Source organism: Gadus morhua, chromosome 22 (assembly GCF_902167405.1).
Source record: "Gadus morhua chromosome 22, gadMor3.0, whole genome shotgun sequence".
Classification (NCBI taxonomy): Eukaryota; Metazoa; Chordata; class Actinopteri; order Gadiformes; family Gadidae; genus Gadus; species Gadus morhua.
In genome coordinates this window covers 21,032,694-21,058,167 of record NC_044069.1, presented here as the reverse complement: position 1 = coordinate 21,058,167, position 25,474 = coordinate 21,032,694, and the positions used below count along the sequence as shown (strand labels likewise).

Below are 25,474 nucleotides of genomic sequence, written 5' to 3'. Positions count from 1 at the left end.
AAGAAACACTCTAGCCCTCCTTGGGGCTTAACTGATACATGGATAAAGGTGAATGGCCTCTGTATATCTGAATAGTCCCAGTAGAGCACTTGTGAGTAGCCTTATAGACGGGCTGTAATGAGCCGATGTGCGCTCCACCACCGATAAAACAATGCTGAACTCTCCGGTCGTTGTATTCTAAACTAGTTTTGGTTATTTTGTTGCTACTACAATTTGTATGCTGATTGCTGCTCATAGGCCAAATTTTATATGCCGCTTTGCTAAATTACAAGATTCTTTATTCTTTATTTGGATCCTCATTAGCTATAAAACAAACAGTAATAAAAAATCACACTATCAATAAAACGAACAATAAAACCAAACAAAGCAAACGACAATAAACGACAAACTCATTCAAATAAAATGAACACTGAATAAATGAAACCATGTCTAACAAAAAATAGGAACCGATAGTAATCAAGCACACTTACTAATGATCTAAATGGGATTCTTCAATAGTTTTTTTTAGCAAATATTTAAAAGAACGTCTACTTTTAGTGGGTCTGATGCTAAAGGCGAGCTTATCCCAAGCAGTAGAAGCCCTATAGAGAACAGTTCTCATCATTACATTTGTTTGTGGACTTGGAACAACCAGATGACCAGTGCTCAATTGACGTGTTATATGACCATTACAGAAACCTGTATAGACAAGATTTTCAAAAAGAAAGTGCGGTGTATTGTTCCATATATAACATTATGCATGAATAGCAGAAGACAACATTTTAATTTATCCTCAACAGATAGCCTTGATAACCTTCTATGCATCACATACACATTAGCCCGTAAAGAACAACGCAGAATTAATCTTGCTTCTGTTTAAGTTTACGTTTTTCAGATGTTTCTCAGGTGCGAGGTCTCAATGTGCGATAAAACAAGAGACCAAACTACTTGACTCATTACGGATGATGGAACATATGCACAAGATTACGAGTTACTGGAGTTAAGAGTTTACAAGGGATACTTGCAGCTCATGGCCGTGAAAGCAGTGCCTCGGGGTGATGGGAGTGGGAGTTTCCCATTGTCTCTTAGAGGATTAACTTAACACATATATATTTCTATTACATGTGAAACAGACAGAAGATCCTAAATTCTGTTTTGTTATTGTATTATACCTAACCGGAAAACCTTACACAACAGCTTGAAATGCATTCTATTCGTGTCTCTCAAGTGAGTGCACAAATAACTTGAACTGATTCTTGTTGGTTGTAATCTTTGGGCTGATTGGCTGTGGTCTGTTTGGTAGAGGATAGCCCTGCCCAAGGAGGACTTCATCAGGATCCGAACCATGACCTTTGACCCAGGTACTAGCATGATTTGATAGCCGATATCCATGCCATGATTTGTTCTTCCCTTTCATTACATTTTTCGTTTGTGTTTTTCACTTGATTCTTCAGCTCTGTCCAGTCTCATGACCATCTGTGAGAACCAGAGGCCGTTGGAGATCCCGACCCGCGTGACTAGCAGACCCGAACCTGGTACCTGAAATACAGTATTGCGAATAATAAACATGTGACTTTATGTCTGTTGTCCGACACCCACCATATCACCCTGGTCTTCTTTTGAAGCAGTGAAGCGCCACTTTGAGGTCGGTTGGACCGATGCAGATAAAGTGAAGCGTCAGCGACCGCTGAGCCCCCCCGCTGACCGCGTGACGCCGACGCTGTTTCCAGTCTCTTGTCCTCACAGCCCATTCGGGAGCAATACTCCAGCAGCTACTGTACCACTCGTGTCCCTGACCCATGAACCCAAAATGGGACCAGTCCCAAGTTTCTCGAAAGACGAGACGAAACGTGCAGTTAACCATGACCCTGGGTCCAAGGTGTCCCTAAGTATTGAGCATTATAGACATGAAGAGTCTCCAAAAGTCACCATCTCGTACTACCCAGGTCAACCCCAAGTTCTGAGCTCTGTGCCGCCTGCCTCTAACCCCCATGCTGAGATCACTGCTGAGGCACTGCTTCCCCAGGCGGACCTCGACTTTCAGGGGAACTTGAGGCGAGAACATGTCCAAACAGGGACTTATTTCAGTTCCAGGCTGCAACAAATCAGAAACGGACGTAACCGAAGGCTGCTTCAGTTACTAACGGCACCTTCCAGCTCTCCCCCTATTGTGAGCACTGAGCCATCAGCTGCTAACCTCGGCACAACGGCTTGCAGTGGCCGATCAGCAAGCACCCAAAACAACAGCCATACTCACGTCACAGAGGAGACGCCAGGCATCCCTGGCTCTCAGGGCTACAGCACAGGACAGCCCGGCTACCCAACCACCCCGTACCATGCCAGCGGTTATTTGAGCCACCACCAACCCCCCCCCATGCCTACGGTGGCTGACCCGCCCCGCTACCCTACACATATGAACCACGTTCCCAACCAGGGTCTTCAGCAGCAACACTATGCTCATTACGTCTTGCCAAACCAGGCCCAGAGTATCGCCATGGCAAGGGGACTACCCCAATACTGGCCGAGCGTCACCCAAGCTACGGCCTGGTCACACGGAGCGACGGCTCCATCCTATCACGGCGCAGCGTTCTCCGAAAGTGCTGCCAGCTATTCACAAGAGTTGCCAAACGCATTCAGAAACAACACGGCCATGTCTGACCCCGGGTATCCCCCACCTCAGGGTACCCCCAACCTGCTGAACCTCCAGGGCTTTCAGGCCACCACACACTATGGTACATCCGCTACTGCCGCCGGAGTGGTGGGCGCTGAAGGTAACCCTCAAGGCACGGTTGCCTTTCACTTCTCCAACAGCGCTGGCAATGGGACCAGCTAACAAGCCCAGTGTTCTCCTGTTGCTTCTGTTCGTTATTTTACTTACAAGATTGTTGACAGCGCTTCCCACGCGATATCTTGTTGTTCAGCAATCAACGTTGCATCAACATTATACATTTTATTGATGGTTGTTCTTAGTTTTGGTTCAGTGAATCTTGAAATGAAGTATGTTTTTTTAACTTGATTTACAAAAGGCTTTAAAATGTTCTTGAAGCAAACTGTATTTGTATGTGATTGAATAGATTTTGTTGGTTGATAAATATTTTTTTTATATTTGTGTGGGACTTCTTTAAAGTGTATGTAACCATTCACTCCTCATGGAGGAAATTCTGAAATAAATGACACAATGACAAATAAATGAAATAAATTGCAGGTAACTTACCATTCTAACTTCCCAGTCATTTCGTTGTAGTGTCTTCATACGTTATTGCGTCTAGGACCGACGAGACTTCAAAATGCAAAAAAGCACACAATAGTTGCAGAAAATGTTACTTATCTAGTGTATGGAGGAGGGTGGGTGAGCAGGGTGAGTCCAGAACACAGTTTCACAGAGCTATTTAAAATGTTCACATTAGCTTGCGTCTTTTCAGATTTCTTTTTACAGAGGATACAGTCAAGGGACTATCAGAACAATTAGATGCCACCTCCCGGATGACCTATCAGAATAGGCTAGCCTTGGATATGTTACTGGCGGAGCAAGGAGGGGTGTGTCAAATGATAGGGACGACATGTTGTACTTTTATCCCCAACACTACAGCTCCGGATGGGTCGGTGGCCAGGGCGCTGGCAGGGTTACGGTCCCTTAGGTTAGAATTAGAATTGGCAGAGAACTCCATTGTTAGTGACCCTTTCACTGGATGGATGGAGAGTCTGTTTGATCGATGGAAGGGCCTGATCCAGTCAGTGCTTGTCGCGGGAATAGTGGCAGTGGCAGTAGCCGTGTTAGTTGTGGTCGGCTGCTGTTGCATTCCCTGCGCACGAGGGCTACTGAATCGGCTGATCACCACAGCGGTGGGTGAGCAGCGCCTGAGACGCCAGGTGCCGTCCAGGCTTACCTGGGGACCGAGTATGGCCCGGTGAGTCTGAACGAGGGTCCACTGGAGGGGCCCGACCTGATCTGGCTGGAGAACGTAGAATGATCCCCGGGGCCCCGTTTTGCACAAGCACCCGTAGCTACAATATTCAAGTTGCCTGGTCTAATTTTGAATATTAGTAAACATGTATTAATATAGTTTGTATTAATAGTTTATTAATATTAATATTGGTTAATGTTGAGGAACCAAGCCTAAGATTTTTACTCTTGTGTACTGTACAATAAGATGTAATAAAAGTGATTTCAGATTCAGATTCTGAATTGAATTACGAATCATTATACAGCCGATGATGGGTCATGATAGATATTGCATAGAGTTGTTTGGTTGCGTAACATGGTGTTTCTGTATCACTACACTGATGATGGGACTGTTGAGCTTTTTGGGGGCGGATGGATACATGTTCCTACCTTCTGGTACGGGCGAGCTGACCACATGGACTCAGGGCCTGATGACAGCAAACAGGAGCAACGACTACGATGATGTCCAAACCCTACATACATACAGCGCACCAATACATGAAGATCCCCTGACTCGTTCAATATCTATGCATATCTGGAGGGAATTTTTGCGATGTGTGCCTTTTTGGATCTATGGCTGATGATTGCATCATGGCATATTTTTGATTACTGATTTACTGATGATGCATGGCGTATTTTTGATTATGAATTTAGTGATGATTGTGTGACTACAGATGATTTTATGACATGGTAGTTGTATGTCTACTGCTTTGTTGTTGAGGCTTGCAGCCCACTGTATTCCATGTGACCCACCGACCTGCCTGATTTGTGCGGGTTGGTTGGTGGTGTTGATGATTGTTGCATGGTGATGTAGCCATAAGATGTTTTATATTTCGCTTTATATTTTATACTTTTATACATTTTATATTGCTTGTAGGATGGTCATCTGTGATGACCAAGGAGGGAATTGTGACATCATTCACACATTCATACCAACAGGCCACATATGTCCTTGGCAATTAGAGAGGCTTCTTTCTCACGCTAGGGAGGGATCCTGAGCCTAGGGAGGCGTCCGTGTCCTTGGCAATTAGAGAGGTTGCTTTCTCATCTTTTGCATCTTCTTTTATCCTGAGCCTAGGTAGGCGTCCAGCTCATACAGGAAGCCATTCGTCCTGTGCCATTTCTAGAGATACGACAGGCCTAGGTATTCGAGAAACTCAGACGCTCAAGGCCACAAAAACAAGTTGCAATACCAACACATAGCCGCAAGGAATCAGCACAGAGTACACATACGTGTATCCAGGAGGCGGGAGTTCAGCACCATGCTTAGCCAATCAGAGCACATAACTGAGTCCACAGTATCAAAGTCACATAGCCCAGGGGGCCAGAACCATAGATATATATATTAACTAGATGCCTCGTCCGCGGTGCTGGCCAATGGAGTCGAACGTCACCACTAGCGGCCATCTTACCACAGTAAGCTGCTCACCAATAACATTGTGTTGGTAGTGATTTATGTACTTTTTAAATAACCATAACTTGCTCAATATTCAACCGATTTTCAAACGGTTAGGTTTGTTATAAACGTCAGAGATGTAGGTATGACGGTACATAATTATGAATAATTGGTTCTAAGAAAAAATAGAATAATGTTCTAAAATAGGTACAAGATTTCCCTTTACAAATATACATCAAGAAAGGCTGCATGTTGAAATCCCCACCCTGTACAGAGATGTATTTATGTAATTATAATCATGTGTTTTCATATGAAATGAACATTAAACAAAACAAATAGGTGCAATAAATACACACATGCACAAGGTATTCATGTTATTTATGTTAAATCAATATATGGGCTACTAAAACTCAGCAATCTATTGTGTTGGTAACTTCACCAACACAATAGATTGCATTTAGACAAATGCGATAAAATATTAATATAATATGTGCAACCTTTGTGGCTGATCAAGACACACTGAAGGCATGATGCCACCATAGGTTTTCAGAGAACTATGTACAATATGCACACTGAAGGCATGATGCCACCATAGGTTTGCAGAGAACTATTTACGATATGCACACTGAAGGCATGATGCTACCATAGGTTTGCAGAGAACTATTTACAATATGCACACTGAAGGCATGATGCTATCAATTTCCCACTTTATCCTCATCGCTCTGGCTTTGGAAAAACTTAAAAAAGTGAGAAATGCATCCAGATATATGAATTATTGTCAACATTTTCCATCAGTATTTAAGATGAACCACACTAAAAACAATAAAAAGGTGTCCAAAATTCCATTCAGTGATTCTGTATTGTATATACTTCCACTAAGTAACTAACGATTATCCTAAAAATAAAAGTCTTATTGTAATATCCTACAGGTGAAAGGTGATCCCACGTGTTCTCGTTTCGAGATTTCGCAGATTAACGCATCCGGAGGCTGTTTCACACCAATTTTGTACCGGGTGCCATATTTGTACCGCCTACGTAATCAGTTGTCCGTTGCGTAAGGGGTTGTCCGTTGCCAGGCAGGTTTAAAAAAAACTATCGTGCTCATGTTGCCAAAGACGAAATAATAAAATACAGATAACGGATCGCTAGATAACACTTGTTTTTACTTCATATTTGTATTGTGTTTAATTGTTTAATCGAATTTAGCTAGTAAACTGAGGGTTTAAAGCAGGTTTCAAAAAACATTCGCGCTCATGTTGCCAAAGACGAAATAACATAATACAGATAACGGATCGCTAGATAAGACTTGTTTTTACTTTATATTTGTATTGCATTGAATTGTTTAATCGAATTTAGCTAGTAAACTGAGTGTTTAAAGTGTATCATAGTCTAGCTAGCTTGTGTTAATTTAATTTCCTTAATTTAATTTAGATAATAGATTATAGGTAATAGATAGATAGATAGATAGATAGATAGATAGATAGATAGATAGATAGATAGATAGATAGATATAGATTTAGATGTGTTTCCATCTAAAAGGTGATGCGAATCTTTAGAAAGTTCGCAAAAAAGTAATTTGAATTAGGTGCGTTTCCATCAAGTGGTTGGAGCGGAATAGGGTGATGACGTTACACGTTGATGTTGGCAGGGTTGCTATGGCCGGTCGTCATGCGGAACGTTGCCTGGCAAAGGACGATCGCGTCAAATGACTGGGAAGGTTCAAGAACTTTCGCGAACTCGTTCATTGAGCGCGACAAGACAGATAGCACTTATTTTACAAATTACATTTATTAGCGTTCCTAACTTTATATTTGTATTGTATTGTATTTATCTATTTCCCTCACAATAATAGCTAAATGTTATGGGGATAACGTGAATAATAATAATAAAAAACATTTACCAGTAAGTAAATGCCTGCTCACCTATCTATCTATCTATCTATCTATCTATCTATCTATCTATTACCTATAATCTATTCTCTAAATTAAATTAAGGAAATTAAATTAACACAAGCTAGCTAGACTATGATACACTTTAAACACTCAGGCCCCGTCCACACGAAGCCGAAACGTGCGAAACCGTTCCGGTTTCGATCTATCCGGTTTCGGAGTATCTCCGTAAAGACGGAGTCAAGCGAAACCGGGTAGATCTGTAGAAACGCTGTAGTACACATGCCAGGCCCATAAGGGGCGCTGCTTCTGCTACAGAAATACAGAAGAAAATTAAATAAGAAGAAGAGGCGAGCATGCGCATAAAGGCTGCCCCCCGAACCACTAACAACACAAACAGTCAGTCAACAGTCTCAATAAATAATGGCTTAGCAACCCAACAAGGGACATGATCTGCTGCAGAACGATTACAAGCCTGTAGTCCGCCATCATCTTTGTTTTTGTGAGTTGTGAGACGCCAATGACACTCAGTCATTGGCTGGAGGGTCGAGGGGTGTGGCGATGACGTCATTGTTTACGGTTTCAGTCGGTTTCAGAGGGGTGTTCCACGAACGGAGGTTTAACAAACACTGAGTTAACGCTGAACTCTAGGTTGATTGACCCTGTGCCGACCAACCCAGAGTTTTCGGTTCCACAGCAGCGGTTATGCATTAGTTCAATCAACTCGGGGTTGGTTAACACAGGGTTGTGCGCGTCCACGCCAAACTTAAAAAGACGTGATGTATGGATCATGGAAACCCTGATCGATATGGCGAAACGGGCCGCTTATTTCAATGAAATGGAACTCCAGGTTCTCCTGGAGAGCTATGACGAGGAGAAGGACATTATCACAAGAAAAGGGAACGCTAAAACCTCTGGAACCCGGAGAACCAAAGCCTGGCAGCGGATCGCTGACCGCGTAAATGCGTTAGTTACACGTCAAAAGCATGATCCTTAATATTTGAGCCATGAATATATAAATATCCCAGTTAAGCATTCTTAAAGATCCTACCACATAACCCCTTTCTTCTAAAACAATATGTACTCCGATTGCTTCCAAGCGGTCAGAAGATCAAGTATAAAAATGAAGTATAAAAAACATACAAACTGGTAAGCTTTTCCCACCATCGTATTGGTATAAATTTAAATAAGCCATTTTTTTAAGCCAATCGGGAAAAGGCCGACCGTCGGCAGACTGGATCTGGCCCTCAAATTGTCTTGACCCCGGTGGAGGAGCTGTTAATAAACATAAATTCAGGGCGCCCTGGCATGGAGGGGGTAGGCCTACCTGGAGGTACCTACCACCTCAGAGAGTCATGGGCCATACCCTACACTGGTTGAATGTAGGTTTTTGTGTTTTCTTGTAGCCTATTTTAGATTTTTTTTGCCTTCGAAGGAACACATGCAAACCGTGTGCTTGCCACAGCGCATACTATTCCAAATGTTTCTTTTTTTGGTAACTGGGTAGAAAACCTAAAAGTGACAATTCATCAACTTCACAGATCAAGATGGATCAGTGCTTGTAATGAAGCTGCCGGCTACGATCGAACATTCTCCAGTGGATGCAAGTCCGTTAGGACTATTTTATTCTTTATGTTGTAAATGCCTCTCGGCATAGTAGGCTACTCAGACAATATTGCTCTTTGTATGATAGGAGGCCGATACAAATCTTGGATGGGTCATCTGAAACGACTGTGATGTGCTCAGCATCTCCAGCATTATAGCCTAGATAAAACTACCATTTGAAAAAAACGGAGGGCTACGCAAATAGTCTGGAGTGAACTGAGGCCAGGTCCTCGATTGGTAGTGTTGGCTATGTAAGGCTATTTAAATATATTAAAGATTTGCGCGAGAATCTATATCTCTCCACTCCAGCAAACAGTCATCCAATATGCCAAGATGTCGAGCCGTGGTCTTATCAATCGCTCCCGGTGGATTGCACGTATAATTTGCGCTCTGATATCAGCAGTTCTCTCATCAAAAGGGCATGCCATTGTGAACACATGAAATCTGCGGTGAACGCCGGTTGAAATACCCAAAACCGGGTTATGTTTCAAACTTAACCTGCGCAAAACCTGGTCCGACCAGGTTTGATTCAGAGCATATGTTGCTATAGCAACTAACATACCGTGATCCTTTTGGAACGGAAAACCTAGGGTTACCGAAAACCCTGGGTTAACTTACCCGGTTATGTGATAAAACCGGCTTTGTGGAACACCCCACAGGCGTCCACACGAATCCAAAACGAAACCGGGTAGATCTGAAACCACCTCCGAGGGTGGTTTCAGAAGTTTACGGTTTCGGTCAGCGGATTCGCCGGCTTTGTGTGGACGGAAGGCCGAACCGTACAAGACCTTTGCGGTTTCGCCACGAAATCGGCTTTGTGTGGACGGGGCCTCAGTTTACTAGCTAAATTTGATTAAACAATTAAATGTAAAGTAAAAACAAGTGTTATCTAACGATCCGTTATCTGTATTATATTATTTAATCTTTGGCAACATGAGCGCGATTGTTTTTTGAAACCTGCCTGGCAACGGACAACTGATTACGTGCCTGGTACAAATTTGGCACCCGGTACAAATTGGTGTGGCACCTGCACAAAAGTCTGGCATCTTCACTTGTCAGCAATTTCCTGTAGAATTCATAATGTAAGACAAACAAAACCGATTGGAAATCATGTGCAACTTTAGTTTAATCATGTTCGACTTAAATTATATTGAAAATAGCAATTCTGCCTCTCCCATCGATGTAAAATTACTGAGTAGCTAGTAGCCTACCCGTGATACACAACTAAACTGCAGGATTAAGTCGTTTTTCGAAGAGAAAAGCTGCAATTAAACATGTTCAAGCATCCAGAATTATAACCACGGTAATAACGTTTGTAAGAAACCAAACCGTTTGTAAATCCGTCAAGATTTCAGCGGGATAAGAGTTTGTGACGATCACTGACTTACGTCCGCGACAACAGATTCCACCAGAAGGTGGTAAGATGGCTGCCTATGGTGACGTTCTAGACGCCGCCGTAGGGCATCTAGTTAATATATATATCTATGGCCAGAACGCTCCAGGGAACGCTTCCATCAGATGAGCTACTAATGCCGCGTTTCCACTGCAGGGTGCGGAACGGATCGGATCGCAAAGGTGCGGTAGGGAGGGGGCGGTATAGCCCAGGGCCCTGTACCACGAAGCTCGCTTAGAGGGTTAGCGAGGTATGTTGAGCTCCAAGCCTGGGTTAGTTGTACCACGAAAGTCGATCTCTTTTAGCGTCGCTGTATCACCATGGTGACTTATGCTCGCAACCAAACCTGGTCGGGAGCAGTTTTTCGGCTTAGTCTAGCCGGAGATCGGCTACTTAAATCGGCGTGCGCAGCTTCCTAGCCCCTCCTCTGACAATGGCGTCACCATTTGTGGGTGTTCCCGTGGACCCCGGCGCACTTCTCCGGAGACAAGGGTTTTACGGGACAGAACCGATCCCTTGGCATTGTCTGACGATATTCAGATTTCAGACTTTATTGTCATTGTGCAAACAACGAAATTGGGGTTCTTCATGAGAGATACAGATTCTCATCAGAGGGTGTTCGTTATTTGATCGTCCTTTTGGACCTTATGTAGACAATGATTACTGTTACGCATTGTGTCTCAGTGACAGAGTGCTAGAGTGGAGGTAGCGCGTCAGTCTTCAATTTTTGCGCGGGGGGTTCGACTCCCAAGTGACGCGAATTTATGTGAAGCTTAAAGTCCTAATTCTCATGCATATGGAATACTTATTCACTAAAGCTTATGGAATTATATTTTTGTGCTTATTTCGAACTTGAACCCATATTTTCAAGGCCGTGCTGGCACCACATCTATGGGGGTAAAATGCATGATGATAGACCGGCGAATTTGAACCCCGGTCGCTGGCGTTCGGGTCTTATACTAATCCACTACGCTACAGCCGCTACCTCTCAGCGGTCGAAAACATGCGATACATTTCTTAAATGGGGTGTATTTAAAGTGAATTCCCTAAATGATAGAATAAGGCAGGATGGACGTTGCTTATGCATTTTTAAATCATCATCATTCTATTTGGATTAATGGCGAACAATTCTGCATTTGGCATAGTTATTTTACAGACAATATGCAGAATCTTTTCACTTATACTCATATAGACTGCTTGATCTATCGTAAAGGTGAGAAAAATGACGCAAAAAACGCCCCTTTCACGTGAACGCGCACTGAACCTAAAGCGGAAAACCTGGTTCAACTAATTGAATCTAAAGTGAGCTTCGTGGTACCATTTAACTCTGATTGCGAGTTGCGGCTCTGTCGAGCCAGGTTTTCCCAAGAAAGCCTGGGTATGTTCAGCGAGCTTCGTGGTATAGGGCACAGCTCAGTTCCGAGGTCGCGTTTCCACTGCCGACAGTACCCTTGGTGGTAGGCCGGATGTCGATCGCCGCGGCAGCTACGTAAACATCGTAAACAACGTCTTCCTCCCCAAGATTGCAGACGAACGTCTCCACCTCCTTGTTCGCCCAAGCAAGCTTTTTACGCGACATGTTAATTGTAAAGAATAATACCTCGAGGCTACTGTTTGTTTGTTTTTATCCCCGCGTCACCCGGAAGTGACGATTCTGTCGACCAATCAACGGAGGGGGGGTGTAGCTAGAATTTCACGGGACCCTTTCAGGCGTCTGGTCTCGTTTTGGGTACCGCAACGAAGGAGTCCCGAGAATGGGGCCGGAACGGGTACGGCAAAGTCCGGGTCACGCCCACTTTGGCGGTGGAAACGCGACCCGACCCGCACCTTGGCGATCCGATCCGTTCCGCACCCTGCAGTGGAAACGGCGCGTTTCGTTCGCGCTCCGTTGATTGGTCGACAGAATCGTCACTTCAGGGTGACGCGGGGATAAAAACAAACAAACAGTAGCCTCGAGGTATTATTCTTTACAATTAACATGTCGCGTAAAAAGCTTGCTTGGGCGAACAAGGAGGTGGAGACGTTCGTCTGCATTCTTGGGGAGGAAGACGTTGTTTACGATGTTTACGTAGCTGCCGCGGCGATCGACATCCGGCCTACCACCAAGGGTACTGTCGGCGGTGGAAACGCGACCTCGGAACTGAACTGGGCTTTACCGCCCCCTCCCTACCGCACCTTTGCGATCCGATCCGTTCCGCACCCTGCAGTGGAAATGCGGCATAAGGTTATCTCCACGCGTGCCTATACCATTCCCCTCCTTTTGCTGCATAGAGAGTAGAGACTAGTCCAAACCTTTACCTAATAAAGTGAGTTACAAGCGATCCTGACTCGGCAACCTTTTTCCAAAAAGAACACAGCAACACAAACCATTTCAAATGAAGAATCATAAATACTTTAACATTATATTGAGAAATTATGATTAAGCATATAATTTCTTATACAGGTTAAAACATTCAGGTATTCTTTTTATTAACGTTCCTTATTGCATTTAAAATGGAGAACCAGTTACACTTGAGGAAGCTTCATTTGTAGACACTCACCAGGCATTTGGCTCAGCTCAGTGACACACACACACACACACACACACACACACACACACACACACACACACACACACACACACACACACACATACACAATGATACGCAATACCAAACCCAAACAAAACCAGCAAAAACATGACACGGCAACATTGCCCAATTTTTTCACAATGGACATGGGACATCGGCAGAGGACATGTTTATTTCCAAATGTCTGCAAGGATTGGTTTACAAGAGAGATAGTAAAGTGGTGCAAAACAGTTAAATTATTCACCCACGTAAACACGTTACCTACTGTTAACAATGGGCCATTGTAACAAATCGCCTGCTCGGCATGCCATGCATATATGGATGCAGCTTTGAAGGGGACGCAAAACACAGCTTTGGCAACGCATCTTGCTGCCGGTTTTCTCGGCAGCAAGTGGTCCGGCAGCAAACCCGCTACGTGTCTCTACATTCACTTTGAATGGGATCGTGCTGCGCGGCATCTTTTGGTGTGAACGCAGGGTAGATTTCATTGTATTTCTAGACTCTGCGTTATGTATTTTTGTCGTAGTAGTAATTCCTGAAGTTGAAACCAAGGCAGCTTGACAAGTTGGATCAGAGGATCGAATAGATGTTACAAGATGTAATACACAAAATGTAGTAGTATGGAAAAAATTAACCCCTACCTTTTATGGCAAACTGATTCTTTTCAGGCCTATGTATCACATACATTAATAGTGGAAAGTAGCTAAATCACTTCTCCCCATAGGGGAGGTTCGACACGGCGCCAGAGAGTCTCTTCCAAACGTATTCATGGTGTGCTGTCAGTGTAGGGGTCAAGGCGTCGATGCACTGACGTCAACTTAAAGTCTAGACTAGCTGCAGATGTTAACAATATATCTCAAATTAATGTATTACTGACCGGTCGTACCATAAAAGGAGAACTAGTATGCATTCTCGGTGCAGCATACCATATTGGGAACAGCTTGGGGTGGGAATAAAAGAACAGGGGTCGTATAGATCGAGCAATGCTTTGCAAACTACTCAGCCTTGTTGTTGCTTGTTCACGGGTAACACTAAAGTCTTCTGTCATTCTTGCTCCGGACGCCTCGATTCCTCATACTCTCTTATTTAGTTGAATTTACAGAATTCAGACTTTCTACCACAGTAGCCGTAAAAAATGTGTGTCATCTTTGGCAGTGTTGCCAACAGATGCAGTGTCTCCCTTGAAATGGTATACGACCCTGGCCCCGGCCATTTGGTTCGTCCTTGTAGGGACATAAACAAATGGAGGTTTGTTGGAAACAACACCTCGAATCAGTTGGAGAGGCACTGGCCTGTCCTTACACTAAGAAGCGGAACACAAGTATCATGGCCTAGGCCCTAGGGTAACCTGACAATGAGGGAGGACGGTGGCGTGATACTATTTAACAATAATTAAGGTTTATTTGACAAACTACAAAGAGGCCACGTTTATACGTAGCAGGGTATTTATAGAAACAAATATTTCCCCCCCTCCGTTTTCAAAAATAGGGCGCGGGATCCGCGTTGCATTGTGGGACGTGGCGGCCATGTTGATGGCTACGCGAACGTTAACATAACTCTGACATAACGTTGTTGAACGAAGAGAAGTAGCAGTAGAGTTGAGAAAGAATAGCTAGAAAAAATATGTTAAAATCCCGAAAAGGATCTGGAATTTACCGGGACACATTAAATAGAGATGCCAGGGACCGGTATGGTGACAAAATCAGCATTATTAATAATTTGGATCCATATGAAGTGCCAAACGGCAGGTAGCGGTAAAGGAGGCCATCAACATGGCGGCAACGCAAAGTAATTACGTCATGACACCCAAGCCCTATAACATTGTGCACGCAACATCGTTTTCAAAAAAGTTGTGGTTTACATCAAAACGTATATATACGCCGTCGAGCGCAATTAAAGCCATGCAAGACAATCAGAATCCTCAGAATCAACAACAACGAATAACACGAGCGTCTTCCTGTAACAAACAAACTGTAAACATAGGGCGCTCATATGACGTTAAGCATTTCCTGGCGCATAATGTGACGCTTCAGAACCTAAAACCCCGTTTCCCCCCGTTGACACGACAACACATAACCGGCGTTTTCAGAAATCTCCACTTTGGCTGGAGTTTTTAGAAATGATTGTTTTCTGTGACAAAAACGGCGTTTTCGTGTAAATGAGAGGCCAAACCGCGTGGAAATATCTGCGTTTTCCCTTCGTGTAAACGGGGCCAGAAAATGATAAAAAAAAAAACGGTTGCAGACAGGGCAAGCCGGTGGAAGGGCCAAAAAGGAAGGGCTGGACTGCTGGAACCAGGCACACCATAAAGGCCGCAGACTAGGCAACCCCCCCCCTCATCAGTCCTAATTGGGAGACAGACACATCAGTCCTAATTTGGAAACAGAGACAATCACAGGCAAGGCCTTGCGGCCGTCACACAGTTGTGTGCGCAGTACACAGAGACACTAGAACACACCAGCAATCTACAATAGTAAACCGGTCGATGGGCTACCTACGATGGGCTAACTGACATTTTTTGTTTTATCTGTAAAGCCTTCTTTCTAGAAATCATTCACTTTAGTCCTGCAAACTTCAACCATCATTGGTAAATAGTCAGTGTCTCTTCTATATGAGACCAAAATCATATTTATGTTTGCATACTAATACAACTCCCAATACCTGACTCAAGGGTGAGCTGCCAAGGCATGACCCTAGGTCACCCCTCGTACAAGTTTCCTATCTAGAGAAGATCTTTGATCCATCCAATCTCCTGGCCATGTTTATGTTGACATGGCCTTGATATAGCATTGATTCATCGATTGTCTTGAAACCTCTGGCTAGAGGCAAAGAGGATGTTATCTATTGTATCTTCACATATAGGTGTGTGTGTGTGTGTGTGTGTGTGTGTGTGTGTGTGTGTGTGTGTGTGTGCCCTTAGGATTCATGTTATTGACTCCATTTTCTCTTTGGTGTGTGAGAGAGTGAGAGCTTATAGAACTCGATACGATTTCGATGCTGAATATGAGCATAAATTAAATGATTGTGACGAAGAGACAAAACACATCTTTATCAAAGAACAGAGCGGATTATAGCCTAGAAGAAGCAAGGTCAGGGAGGCCTATCGGGAAGGAAGTAAAGGCGAATTTAATAGTGTTGCAAAAACACAGTAATCAAAGGACTATAGTCTAATCTACCAACATGAACTCAGTTATTATAATCAGAATCAGAAAAGGTTTATTGCCAAATACATTTACACATATTAGGAATTTGTCTTGGTATTCTTGGTATTATATCCATTTGACGTTAACCCAAAGGTTGCTAGTTCGATATCCCGCTCCCCCGGCCCGGTCCACATACTGACGTATTGTTGCCATTTGTTTGAACGTATAATTTATTGTCCCAGTAAAAATGATTTTCATTGTGCCATCCATATTACATCTTCATGGTAACTCATATTTGTGGTAGAGACTTTTGTTTTCTTGGGTTTTACTTTACTCAAGACCGTTTTCGTCCCACATGTAAACTACCTAAAGTCAGTGATCGAATGGTAGACAATTTCATCTAATAAGCAGATGTGGTTTATTATGTCTGTTTAATATTGGTTTAATAATAAGGTAAAAAGTTTATTTTAATCAAAGTAACTAACTGCCTTACATCTGACATGACTGTAATGTTTAAGTTCTACTGAGAATCCGGAGAAGGAGGATATTCATCAGTGGGGAACTGGGCTGGGGGACACAGGTGAAATGTTTAATTCCTAGGCCCGTTGGGATTTGTTCACACATGCAGGAGGAATCACACATTTTTGCAATTTAACTTGAACACTGTGTGTTGCAAAAGAACTCAGGTATTGTCTTTACTAGCAATTAAGTCTTTATCTTACAAACTTGGGCTCTTCGACCTCTCTTAGTTTGTGTTTATCCTTGACTGGCCATGGCAGGAGAAGTGTGAAAATGAGATGAGGGTTTGAAATAATTTTTCATTTTAATTACACAACCAAGGTGGTGCCACTCTGGGTTTAATCAATACGCAAGGGTTGTGAAGGGAAGCCTTTTTTATTGGGTTTGAGTAAAGTATTGAGAACCCTTTTGGCTAACAGCATGTCATGTTCCATGTGTAGTGTAAATTCCCCAAGAGCTAGGCTCTGACTCTGTGAAATGATAAAGCTCCTGTCTAGTGCGACCTGGACAGAGGAATTAGCGAAATAGCAGGGCCATACTGTTCCCCTCGTTTTACTGTGTCACTCTTGTAAACATGGCCCTCAAGAGAAATGCCAAATGATTGACCAGGTCAATTGATCATTGACCTCATGTGTATGACATAAGGTAGGTGTACTTCCTCCCTCATCCTTTAGGCGGCAGTGCTACATATGATGCGTTCAAACTGAAGAAGAAGTGTCAAGCCCACAACTTTGTTAAACGTTGGATCATTTCGGGAGTTGAACGCACAGTAGTTGGAGTAAGTAGTTGGTAAGAAAAGCGTCCTCGTTCACCTTTCACCGTTCGTATTTTTATTTTATTTTTTATTTTTTAAGGACTTTCCTATAAGAACTGCCGCGAATGCAACCTCGTTTCGGTGAGTCAACCAGCCCCATGCCATACCGAGGAAGTTAATGCCTCGGTTTGTTTATCTCATGCTGTAGCCCATAACGGGTGATTTTATATGGGATAACAATATGTTCTGATGAACACTTCGTATAACGTTGCCTTAATGACCTTCTTAAATATGATGACCTCGTACTAGTAGTAAAACGGGTCATAGGTCAAAATGATCTGACGAGTCGACGTTGTCGAGTCGTTGTCTCTCCAGCCTAGAGAGACGCTCTGCCCGATATCGTATTAAACCACTTAAACCGCACATCTACCTGTCGATGTTTCCTCGTCATAAAACAGTTGAACCTCACAGCTTCCTGTTGGTGTGTTGAAGACTTCTCGTAGACACGACTAGTCTTCATCACGAATCTGATGTTTGCTTCCTGTTCTCCGCCTGTGATCTGCGACCAGGAAACGAGAGGCTTTTTCGAACGACAAACTGGTTACCAAATGGTTATAGGTAATGTGTATTGATCAAAACTATGTTGGATCTATATATTCTGTGTAATGCCATATATCCTCCAGTATATATTTTTCAATCAATAAACATCTCACAGTATAAAGTGGGCACCAGTTTGTCTTTAAAAAACTGTTTTTGAAAAATCGACTCATTTCCCAATCGACCATATTTAGAAACTACTTAAGCTTGGTTCCTCAATTCCGGAAGCCATGTAGCATTTTATTGTTGGTTATTATGTTCACTAGTAATGCTTTATTTCGCTTTCATTATTTAGTAATCATTAATTTAAATTAAAAATAAATATTTGTCATTGCGGGAAGACACTGTGTTGTGGGTATGTGAAACATAATTGTCCTTCATGCTATCACTGGAATGCCATATAATGGCCTCACCAAGCCGATAAACTCAGGCCAGGTCATTGTTTTATGAAAAGTGGTGTGATGGGAAAAAAACACCAATAACCTTTGTTTCCTATTCCTTGTGTTGTCTAGCCACCCTACTTGTTCCTAGTGTTACCTAACATAAACCTTTGTGCCTGGGGTACACCGGTCACAAGGGAGCAGGGATCCCTTTAGGCATTCTTCTACTTGATGGCAACACAGGAAATTCTGTTCTTTAGGTAAACATTATTTGATTTGATCATTGACAATTGCAATGTGGGGAGGGGGTGAACCTGTTTAAATAGCTCTGTGAACCTTTATTCCGGGCGCACTTGTGGTAGAAAATAACCAAATTCTATCACTTCAACTATCTAAGAGAGCATGAGGAATTGAGGAGCCCGGAGCAAGCATGACATAAAGACTTCATTGTTGAACATGCAACAACAAGGCAGTGTAGTTTGCAAAGCACTGCCGATCATAAGATCCCGGCCTCTTTTTATTCTCACACACACCGCCCACAGCATGCATACAAGATCTTCTTTTTTGGTAAGGCCGGTCAGCCATACATTCCTTTTAAGTAATTGGTCAGCAACTGCAGTTAATTTAAACATTAGGTAGACGTCAGTACGCCCTGACCCCTTGAGCCACTGGCAGATCACCAGAAATAGGTTTGGGGCAGACTCTCTGGCGTCGTGTCAAGGTCCACTTATAGAGAAACAGATGATTAGCTACTTTCCACTATTTATGTATCTATATTATATATAGGCCTGATAATACTCATAGTTAACATAGAAGTAATGGTTAATTTCTCCCATACACTCTGCTAGAGAGGAGACTAGTGTATGCATACATTAAAATAGGTTAATGTTAATTGTCTACAACTATTGTGTGCTTTTTTTGCATTTAGAAGTCTCAATTGTCCTAGACGCAATATCTCAAAGAAATGGCCAGTGGACAAAGAACCGACTCTGGGTTCCTTGTTACATCTACCGTGTACACATACCATTGAGAATATATTCTCCATGGAACCCAAATGGCCCCTAAACCCATTGGGTAAATCAGAGAGCGTACGCTCACAAGAGCCAGCAGCTTCCCAGTTACTAGGCAGAGCTCCAAACCTTGGAACAACAGAACAATTCCTGCAATATATTACGTTTTAAGAAATAATGGTTTCACAGAAAATAATGTCATTGTTTCAGCTCCACCAAAAGGAGGAGCTTGTCTACATCAGGTGACCACCAATGATGTCACCCTAGCTACCGGTAGAACCAACCCTGGAAGGGGCAAGGCTATTTGCGAAGTCCCTGATTCTGAAAACACCTCCACGTGACTAGAGTACATGGGTTGGAACAGAGTCCAGAATGGACAGCATTACAATTGATAAGAAAAAAGGGAACTTTGAAGAATGTACTGTCGTGGATAAACACACTTTAATAAAATACGAGCGATAGAGAAAGCCGAATATGGAACAATGAAGACTTTCTTATCTCTTGCAAAGAAGTAACAACAGATCATGACTTTGTTTGCTTAGGAACTCCTGTTTTATATCAGGGTTCTTTGGTAGTAAACCGCATTTAACACTTCGTGAAAGTGTTAAAGCCGAGTTCGTGAAAACTGAAGCATGAAAGATAACGACTTATTAGCTGCATGTAAAGTGTAGGCATGATAATAATTACATATTGGCATTGAATGTAAGACTACATTTCTGCCATAGTTCAGGTTGTATTGCCAAAAGGTGTGCATTCCTCCTGCAACACCCTACGCAACGGGCGTAGGAATGAGGCCCTTCACCTGTGTCCCCCACCCCTGTACCCCACTAATGAATGAATATACTTACTGATCATCCTTCTCCTAATCCCCCTTTATTATTAAACCAATATAAAACAAAAGTAATAAACCATTTTTTTATTGGCAACAATACCTCAGTATTTGATTGTGTAATACATTCATAAGAAGGCAGTGTTTGACTCTTAACTGCAGCATAACTAGTAAAGCTTAACACACAAGTCATAAACAAGTCAGTTTATGTTACATGAGAGAAAGACCGCAAGGGGCTCCTTTCCTCCTTGTGTCATAAAGCCCTCCCTGTCTCGTCCTCTCTGCATGACATGGGCCTCGTAAAGAGGGGATTTCAGTTTTTTTAGGGGCTAACTTGAAGTCAGCGATCCATCCACGGTTCCTCACAGGGGTGTTAATGAGTGATGCGTGATTCTCCCTTGGAATGTGTGCCTTCGTTGACTCAGCTTTTTACATACTGATTCAGTCATGTAGGCAAGATAATAATTATACTTCTTCCATATATTACATCACCCATACCATCAAACCCAAACCCCATGACCACGCTTGCTAATTGGTCATTTGTTGTGGGTTTCTGCCCGACATCTCTTAAAATAGTCAGTTGATTTCTAGTTCTACATGAATATCCTCCTTATCTGATACTATTATTCAGGATGCCCGGTCGTCCTGACTTGTTCGTCTTGGCATTGTTCACTGTGTGTACGCTTCAACACATTTGGCTCCCAGGTTTGGTTTCCTGCTTTATTTGACCTCCTCTACTGTGGTCCTCAGAACACTGACCACTTCAGCACTATATTTTCATCTCTTCCCATCATTCAGATTTCCCAGCCCACTGATCGACTTCAAAACCCAGCGAAGAGACTCTTGGTAGACGGCATGCAGCCAGAATGGACAGGTAAAGGCGAGTCCCCCTGGGTCTTTGAAGCATTGATTAACGGGCTCTTGTAAATGGTTTGATTGTAGTTCTGGCTCTTTCAGGTCTACAAGCCCTGTTGTACATTCAATATCCAACTAATTGTGTACTCCTCATTTAAACCTACTTGTTGTTCGGTGGCGTGTCTCAGGCTCAGGGCCGCCTAACGAGAGCCTGCTTTACCAATCCCTGAAGCCCTATCTGGACACCCCGACCAGAAAACAGCCAATCATCGGTCGGTACCCTCACATCTGAGATTCACCACGTGCATTGGAATGAGGGACCACCAAACTAGTGTGTGTGTGTGTGTGTGTGTGTGTGTGTGTGTGTGTGTGTGTGTGTGTGTGTGTGTGTGTGTGTGTGTGTGTGTGTGTGTGTGTGTGTGTGTGTGTGTGTGTGTGTGTGTGTGTGTGTGTGTGTGTGGTTCTTGCATCACGCAGGCCTCGACAGTGTCACAGAATGCGTGAAGGTGGGCTCATGTAGTCAGGAGGCCCTCTACCTGTGCGAGGTGTGCCTGAGTCGCATGAAAAGGTCAGACGTCCGGAACCACATCATGGGGTCCCTCCACAGATACCGCTACATTGTGAGTAGGAGGAGCCTGTGATTGGGAGGGGGGGGGGGGGGGGGGGGGGGGTTGTTGTCTTTACGATGACCTTACATAAGGCCACAGCCTTTCTAGACCTGCTTTGGTTTGCGGACTTTGTGTGTAAGATCCCCTCTCACTGGGCTTGTTTCTGACAGAATGCCCGGCACCCTGACCTGGCGGTGGGGTGGGGCCAGACGGTGGACGTCTCAAAGCTGGCCTGGCCCTTGATGGAGATGGCCAGCGTGCTGGAGAAGAGGGATGGACCGGGCATCGTGAAGGTTGGTGTGAAAGTGGTAGAATTAGAATTGTGTAAGATATATATTTTTTTGTTATTGGAATTAAGGTCCATGCTTTCCAACATTACAGTAGACTTTGTTAATGCCTTTTTGCTATTTTAAACTGATGATGGGCAATCAACTGCACTCAAAGAAAAAGAGGAAAATAAAATGATTGGCTGTTGGCTCACAGACCCAGCCGTAACCCCTATACCTTTCAACACCCTAAATAGATTTCTTTCTATTTTTTACACTATTTATATTTTCTACGTTTTGCTTTGTCCCTCTGTACTTCAGGTGCTGCATTTGGATGCCTTTACTTTCAAGGAGATGGGACAGAAAAGTGCGGCAAGTGGTCAGTGCCAGGGAGCCTTCTAGAATCTTCTACCCATTCCTCGACAGCTCACCCTCCTCCCGCTATTAACGTGACGGAAACTTCACTGTGGAATTCCACAATAATGTCGACGTTTGGCTCCACCTCTCCCCCTCCACAGCGGTATCTCAGATGGCTGCAATGAGATGTGAACGGATGGAGGGAAGGTCTCCTCACCCATCGGAGCTCACACAGACCCATGTCGATAACTGCGAGGTCCAACCGCGGAGAGTCCAGTCGTCCCCGAAGAAGTGCCCGGTCAAGTCCCGGAACGCCGTAGTTCAGCACCCCAAGTCCAGCGTGCCATTACAGACGAACAACGCTACGTCCGACGCGGACACCACTATGAAGTCGCCTCTTGCTAAGTCAGCCGAGCCTTTTGTCCAATTGGAGAGCAGGGGCCACATTCTGGACGGTCACACGGTTATCGGTGAGCCAAGCTGAATGATGACAAAGTATACGCAGTCACTATGAAGGACAGCTTTACACGAGTAACTTACCTTTTTTTTTTTTTTTTTTTTACCTGTGCACATACAAACTCGGTGACTTGTAATGGATGCTGCTGTAAACTCCTCCTAAATGATTTCATCAGTGATGAGGCACAGCAGCAGAACAAGGAGTGAAGTGAAGGCGGGTGCTTGTGTTCCCTACAGGTCTGGACTGTGTGGTGGAGTGTCGGAGGAAGGACAACGGCAGCCCGTCCTGCTTCTTGTGTCAATGCTGCCGCGTCAAGTCCGACCCAGACGACTTCATTGCTCACCTGACTAGTCCCTCGCATATCTCCAACTACCTGGTCGGTTTACGTTACCATTCAAAAGTTTGGTGTCACCCAGAAATGTCATGTTTTCCATGAAAACTCCCACTTGAGTTCAACAGTTTTCAGCTGTGCTAACATAATTGTACAAGGTTTTCTAATCATCCCTTCGCCTTTTAACATGATAAGATATCTACCAAAGTGACCTTGGTCGAAATGTCCACGTCCATTCTGAAACGTAGGGTTAGGGTCAACCCAGTGGTGAAAAGCAGTTTACTAAAGAAACTCTTTATTTGAGTAAAGAGGTTATATTAAAATATTCTACTGCAGTGTCCAATGATTACCTATTTCTTTTATGTAGATGGAGGTTTACCCTGAATGTGTGGAGGCCATGATGGGAGGCCTGAATGGTGAGAAGGAGCTCCTGCAGTCAGTGGCCCTGAGGGTGGAAAATATAGAAGGGAGAGGAGAATACAAGGTATCATCACCATCAACATGTTGGGTCATTCTGATTCACCCACTCACTGTGTGTGAACGGCAAGGGTCCGTCCTAACCCATTCAGACAGACTTATTGACCGATAAATTCCTTCTTTGGGAACAATATCATGTGCTACAGGTTTTGGAGTGGCCAACACATCTGTGTGATCAACTGAGTGATAAGACCTACCACTGGTGTAAGTACCAATGCCTCCTCACCCTGCCTGTCCTTTCATGGGGAATACAATAACGTCATTCCGTCCTGTCGTTCCAACGCACTTCGTCTCTCCACAAGAAGATCTTTGTTATGGAGTGGGCTTGGAAGTCGTTTACACCTTTCCCTTGCGTGTTTGAATATTCTGTCGTGTGCTCTGATGATCTGTTATTCAGCTACAAATACATTTAAATTGAACGGACTCCTCCAACGAGCAGGGCCTAACATCCCCCTCCTCTTTGTGTTTTCTCCCTTATCCTCTTAACGAATGTGCTCTGTATGCGGATGCGTTCTCTCGCTTTGCATTTTGTCTGCATTTTTTTAGGCATACAAATGTTCTCTGACAGCGAGCAGTCGACTAGCGCTGCCCGGCAGAAGAATACCATTAGCTTAAAAGGTTTAGACGCTTTCCACCAACTGACGACCCGGAAGGACGCCACCGAGGCCGAGTCCGAGCGGGCGGCCAAGAAGCGGAGGACCAGGAAGGAAACCGATCCCGTTTTCAAGGTAAGCATGCCGATGTCTGAAGGTGCGTTCGTTTTGGAGAGGGCGTCTTTCAGCCTGCCCAACTCGGCCGCTGTCAGCACGACGTCCAGGCCACAGTCCAGTCCACCGTCCAGCACACCACCGGGAACCCGGGCCCCGGAGCCCCTGGCCCGGGAGCCCCTGGCACGGGAGCCACTGGCACGGAAGCCCCTGGCATCGTACTCAAACGTGGACTTTAGCCCGCTGACAGTTACGTTGTTCGAGACGCCACACTTGCCGCTCACAGACTCACCGCCGCGCCAGATTGAAGTCCGATGCACAGACGTGGAGGAGACCATCCCAGTCGTCATCGGACGCCGAGCGCAGACGGAGTTTGTCCCAGGTTGGGCCCTCCCGACACAGGGGGGCAGACCTGAAACGTACCAACCAAGTACCTCACAAGGCTGCTTTTACCCTCAGCCTGGTGTTGTGACCCCAAGGTCTCTGTCCTCCTGCACGCTCCCCGTATTTCATGACGACCAACGAGAAACGAGCCATGTCGACCCAAAGCCTACCGTCGCTTTTTACTACTGCACCCCTGGAGGCCAGCGGCGGTCCTAGTTAGGATTTATTATTTTTATTTTTTTCAGGTTCAGGAAATATACTTTGGCTAAGGACAATGGGATATTGGCTGCAACGATTCACAATGCAAAGTAGAAGGGATTGTCATCACGTGTCCCTGTTCAAAAACTTCGGTTTTTTATTTCTTCAAAGAAACAAAGGGCGTAAACACAAGGGTTTGTGATACCAAATATATTGTTGAAATAAGTATAATTTTTGTTACTAGATCTCCATTCATTTTTCTTTCATATTCAATGATAATCTTTTGAAGACTCAAATGAAAAAAATAATCACTTTACCACTGTATAAGCTGTTAATGTTACTTTTTGACAAGTTTATGCGTGTGAAAAACATTTTCATTTAATTTTTATAAATGATTGATATCCTGTTAATTTTTACCCAAATGTTGGTCCAAAATCGCCACAGGGGCAAGTCAATGTTTTATACCAATGTTGGGTGAACAAAATAGAATAAACCTTTTGGAACGGCTCTCCTATGGTCCTTTTCTTTCGATTCTGGTTTCAACCAGTTTTATGGTTTCAATGTAGTTCTGATTTGTTGAGACAAATGAAATGGTATCATAAAAATATTGGACAGACAGTTGGAACGCCCCCTCCTGGTGAGAGGTGTTCTGCTAGTGATGGTTTCTGCAACCACAAGATGGCGCAAATGCTACATCGGCAGCAGTTCAGTTCAGTTCTATATATTTTATACCACCAGATGTGATTGTGATTAGCCGTCACAAGCCGTTTTGAAAATCTGCCTCTTCTGACATCCACCTAGAGCCAAATAAATGCGTTGCGTGAACA

General features: G+C 43.9%; 2 protein-coding genes and 1 long non-coding RNA gene across 23 annotated transcripts in view; 2 read left to right on the top strand and 1 right to left on the bottom strand.

Annotated features, from left to right (window-relative positions):
- Window positions 1-3,205, top strand: part of LOC115535227 (uncharacterized) — a 73,145-nt gene extending 69,940 nt beyond the window's left edge. For 10 of the 11 annotated variants that reach the window (XM_030346257.1, XM_030346256.1, XM_030346249.1 and 7 more), the window contains 3 exons: window positions 1,283-1,340; window positions 1,434-1,514; window positions 1,605-3,205. In XM_030346257.1, the coding sequence (XP_030202117.1) occupies window positions 1,283-1,340; window positions 1,434-1,514; window positions 1,605-2,812 (1,347 nt within the window). In that variant the 3' untranslated portion in view covers window positions 2,813-3,205. The remainder of the gene's footprint in view (window positions 1-1,282; window positions 1,341-1,433; window positions 1,515-1,604) is intronic. The other variant, XM_030346254.1, reaches the window with a different exon arrangement.
- Window positions 2-17,739, bottom strand: LOC115535230 (uncharacterized). Its single transcript, XR_003974423.1, has 3 exons — window positions 17,622-17,739; window positions 3,194-3,259; window positions 2-1,518 (listed from the first exon to the last, which is right to left on the bottom strand). It is a non-coding gene; the product is annotated as an uncharacterized LOC115535230 (long non-coding RNA).
- si:ch211-199g17.2 (uncharacterized) lies at window positions 17,100-25,155 on the top strand. 11 transcript variants are annotated; one of them, XM_030346264.1, is made up of 13 exons: window positions 17,130-17,226; window positions 17,684-17,809; window positions 18,301-18,428; window positions 20,806-20,881; window positions 21,051-21,134; window positions 21,340-21,482; window positions 21,641-21,763; window positions 22,058-22,115; window positions 22,255-22,563; window positions 22,787-22,926; window positions 23,249-23,365; window positions 23,505-23,562; window positions 23,905-25,155. In XM_030346264.1, the coding sequence occupies exons 4-13, from the start codon at window positions 20,863-20,865 to the stop codon at window positions 24,663-24,665; spliced, it is 1,812 nt and encodes a 603-aa protein (XP_030202124.1). In that variant the 5' UTR covers window positions 17,130-17,226; window positions 17,684-17,809; window positions 18,301-18,428; window positions 20,806-20,862; the 3' UTR covers window positions 24,666-25,155. The 11 variants fall into 11 exon arrangements, with proteins under 11 accessions (XP_030202123.1, XP_030202124.1, XP_030202125.1 ...); XM_030346261.1 differs by having other exon boundaries at window positions 17,144-17,332; window positions 17,761-17,809; XM_030346259.1 differs by having other exon boundaries at window positions 17,144-17,332.
- Window positions 25,156-25,474: the final 319 nt, after the last annotated feature.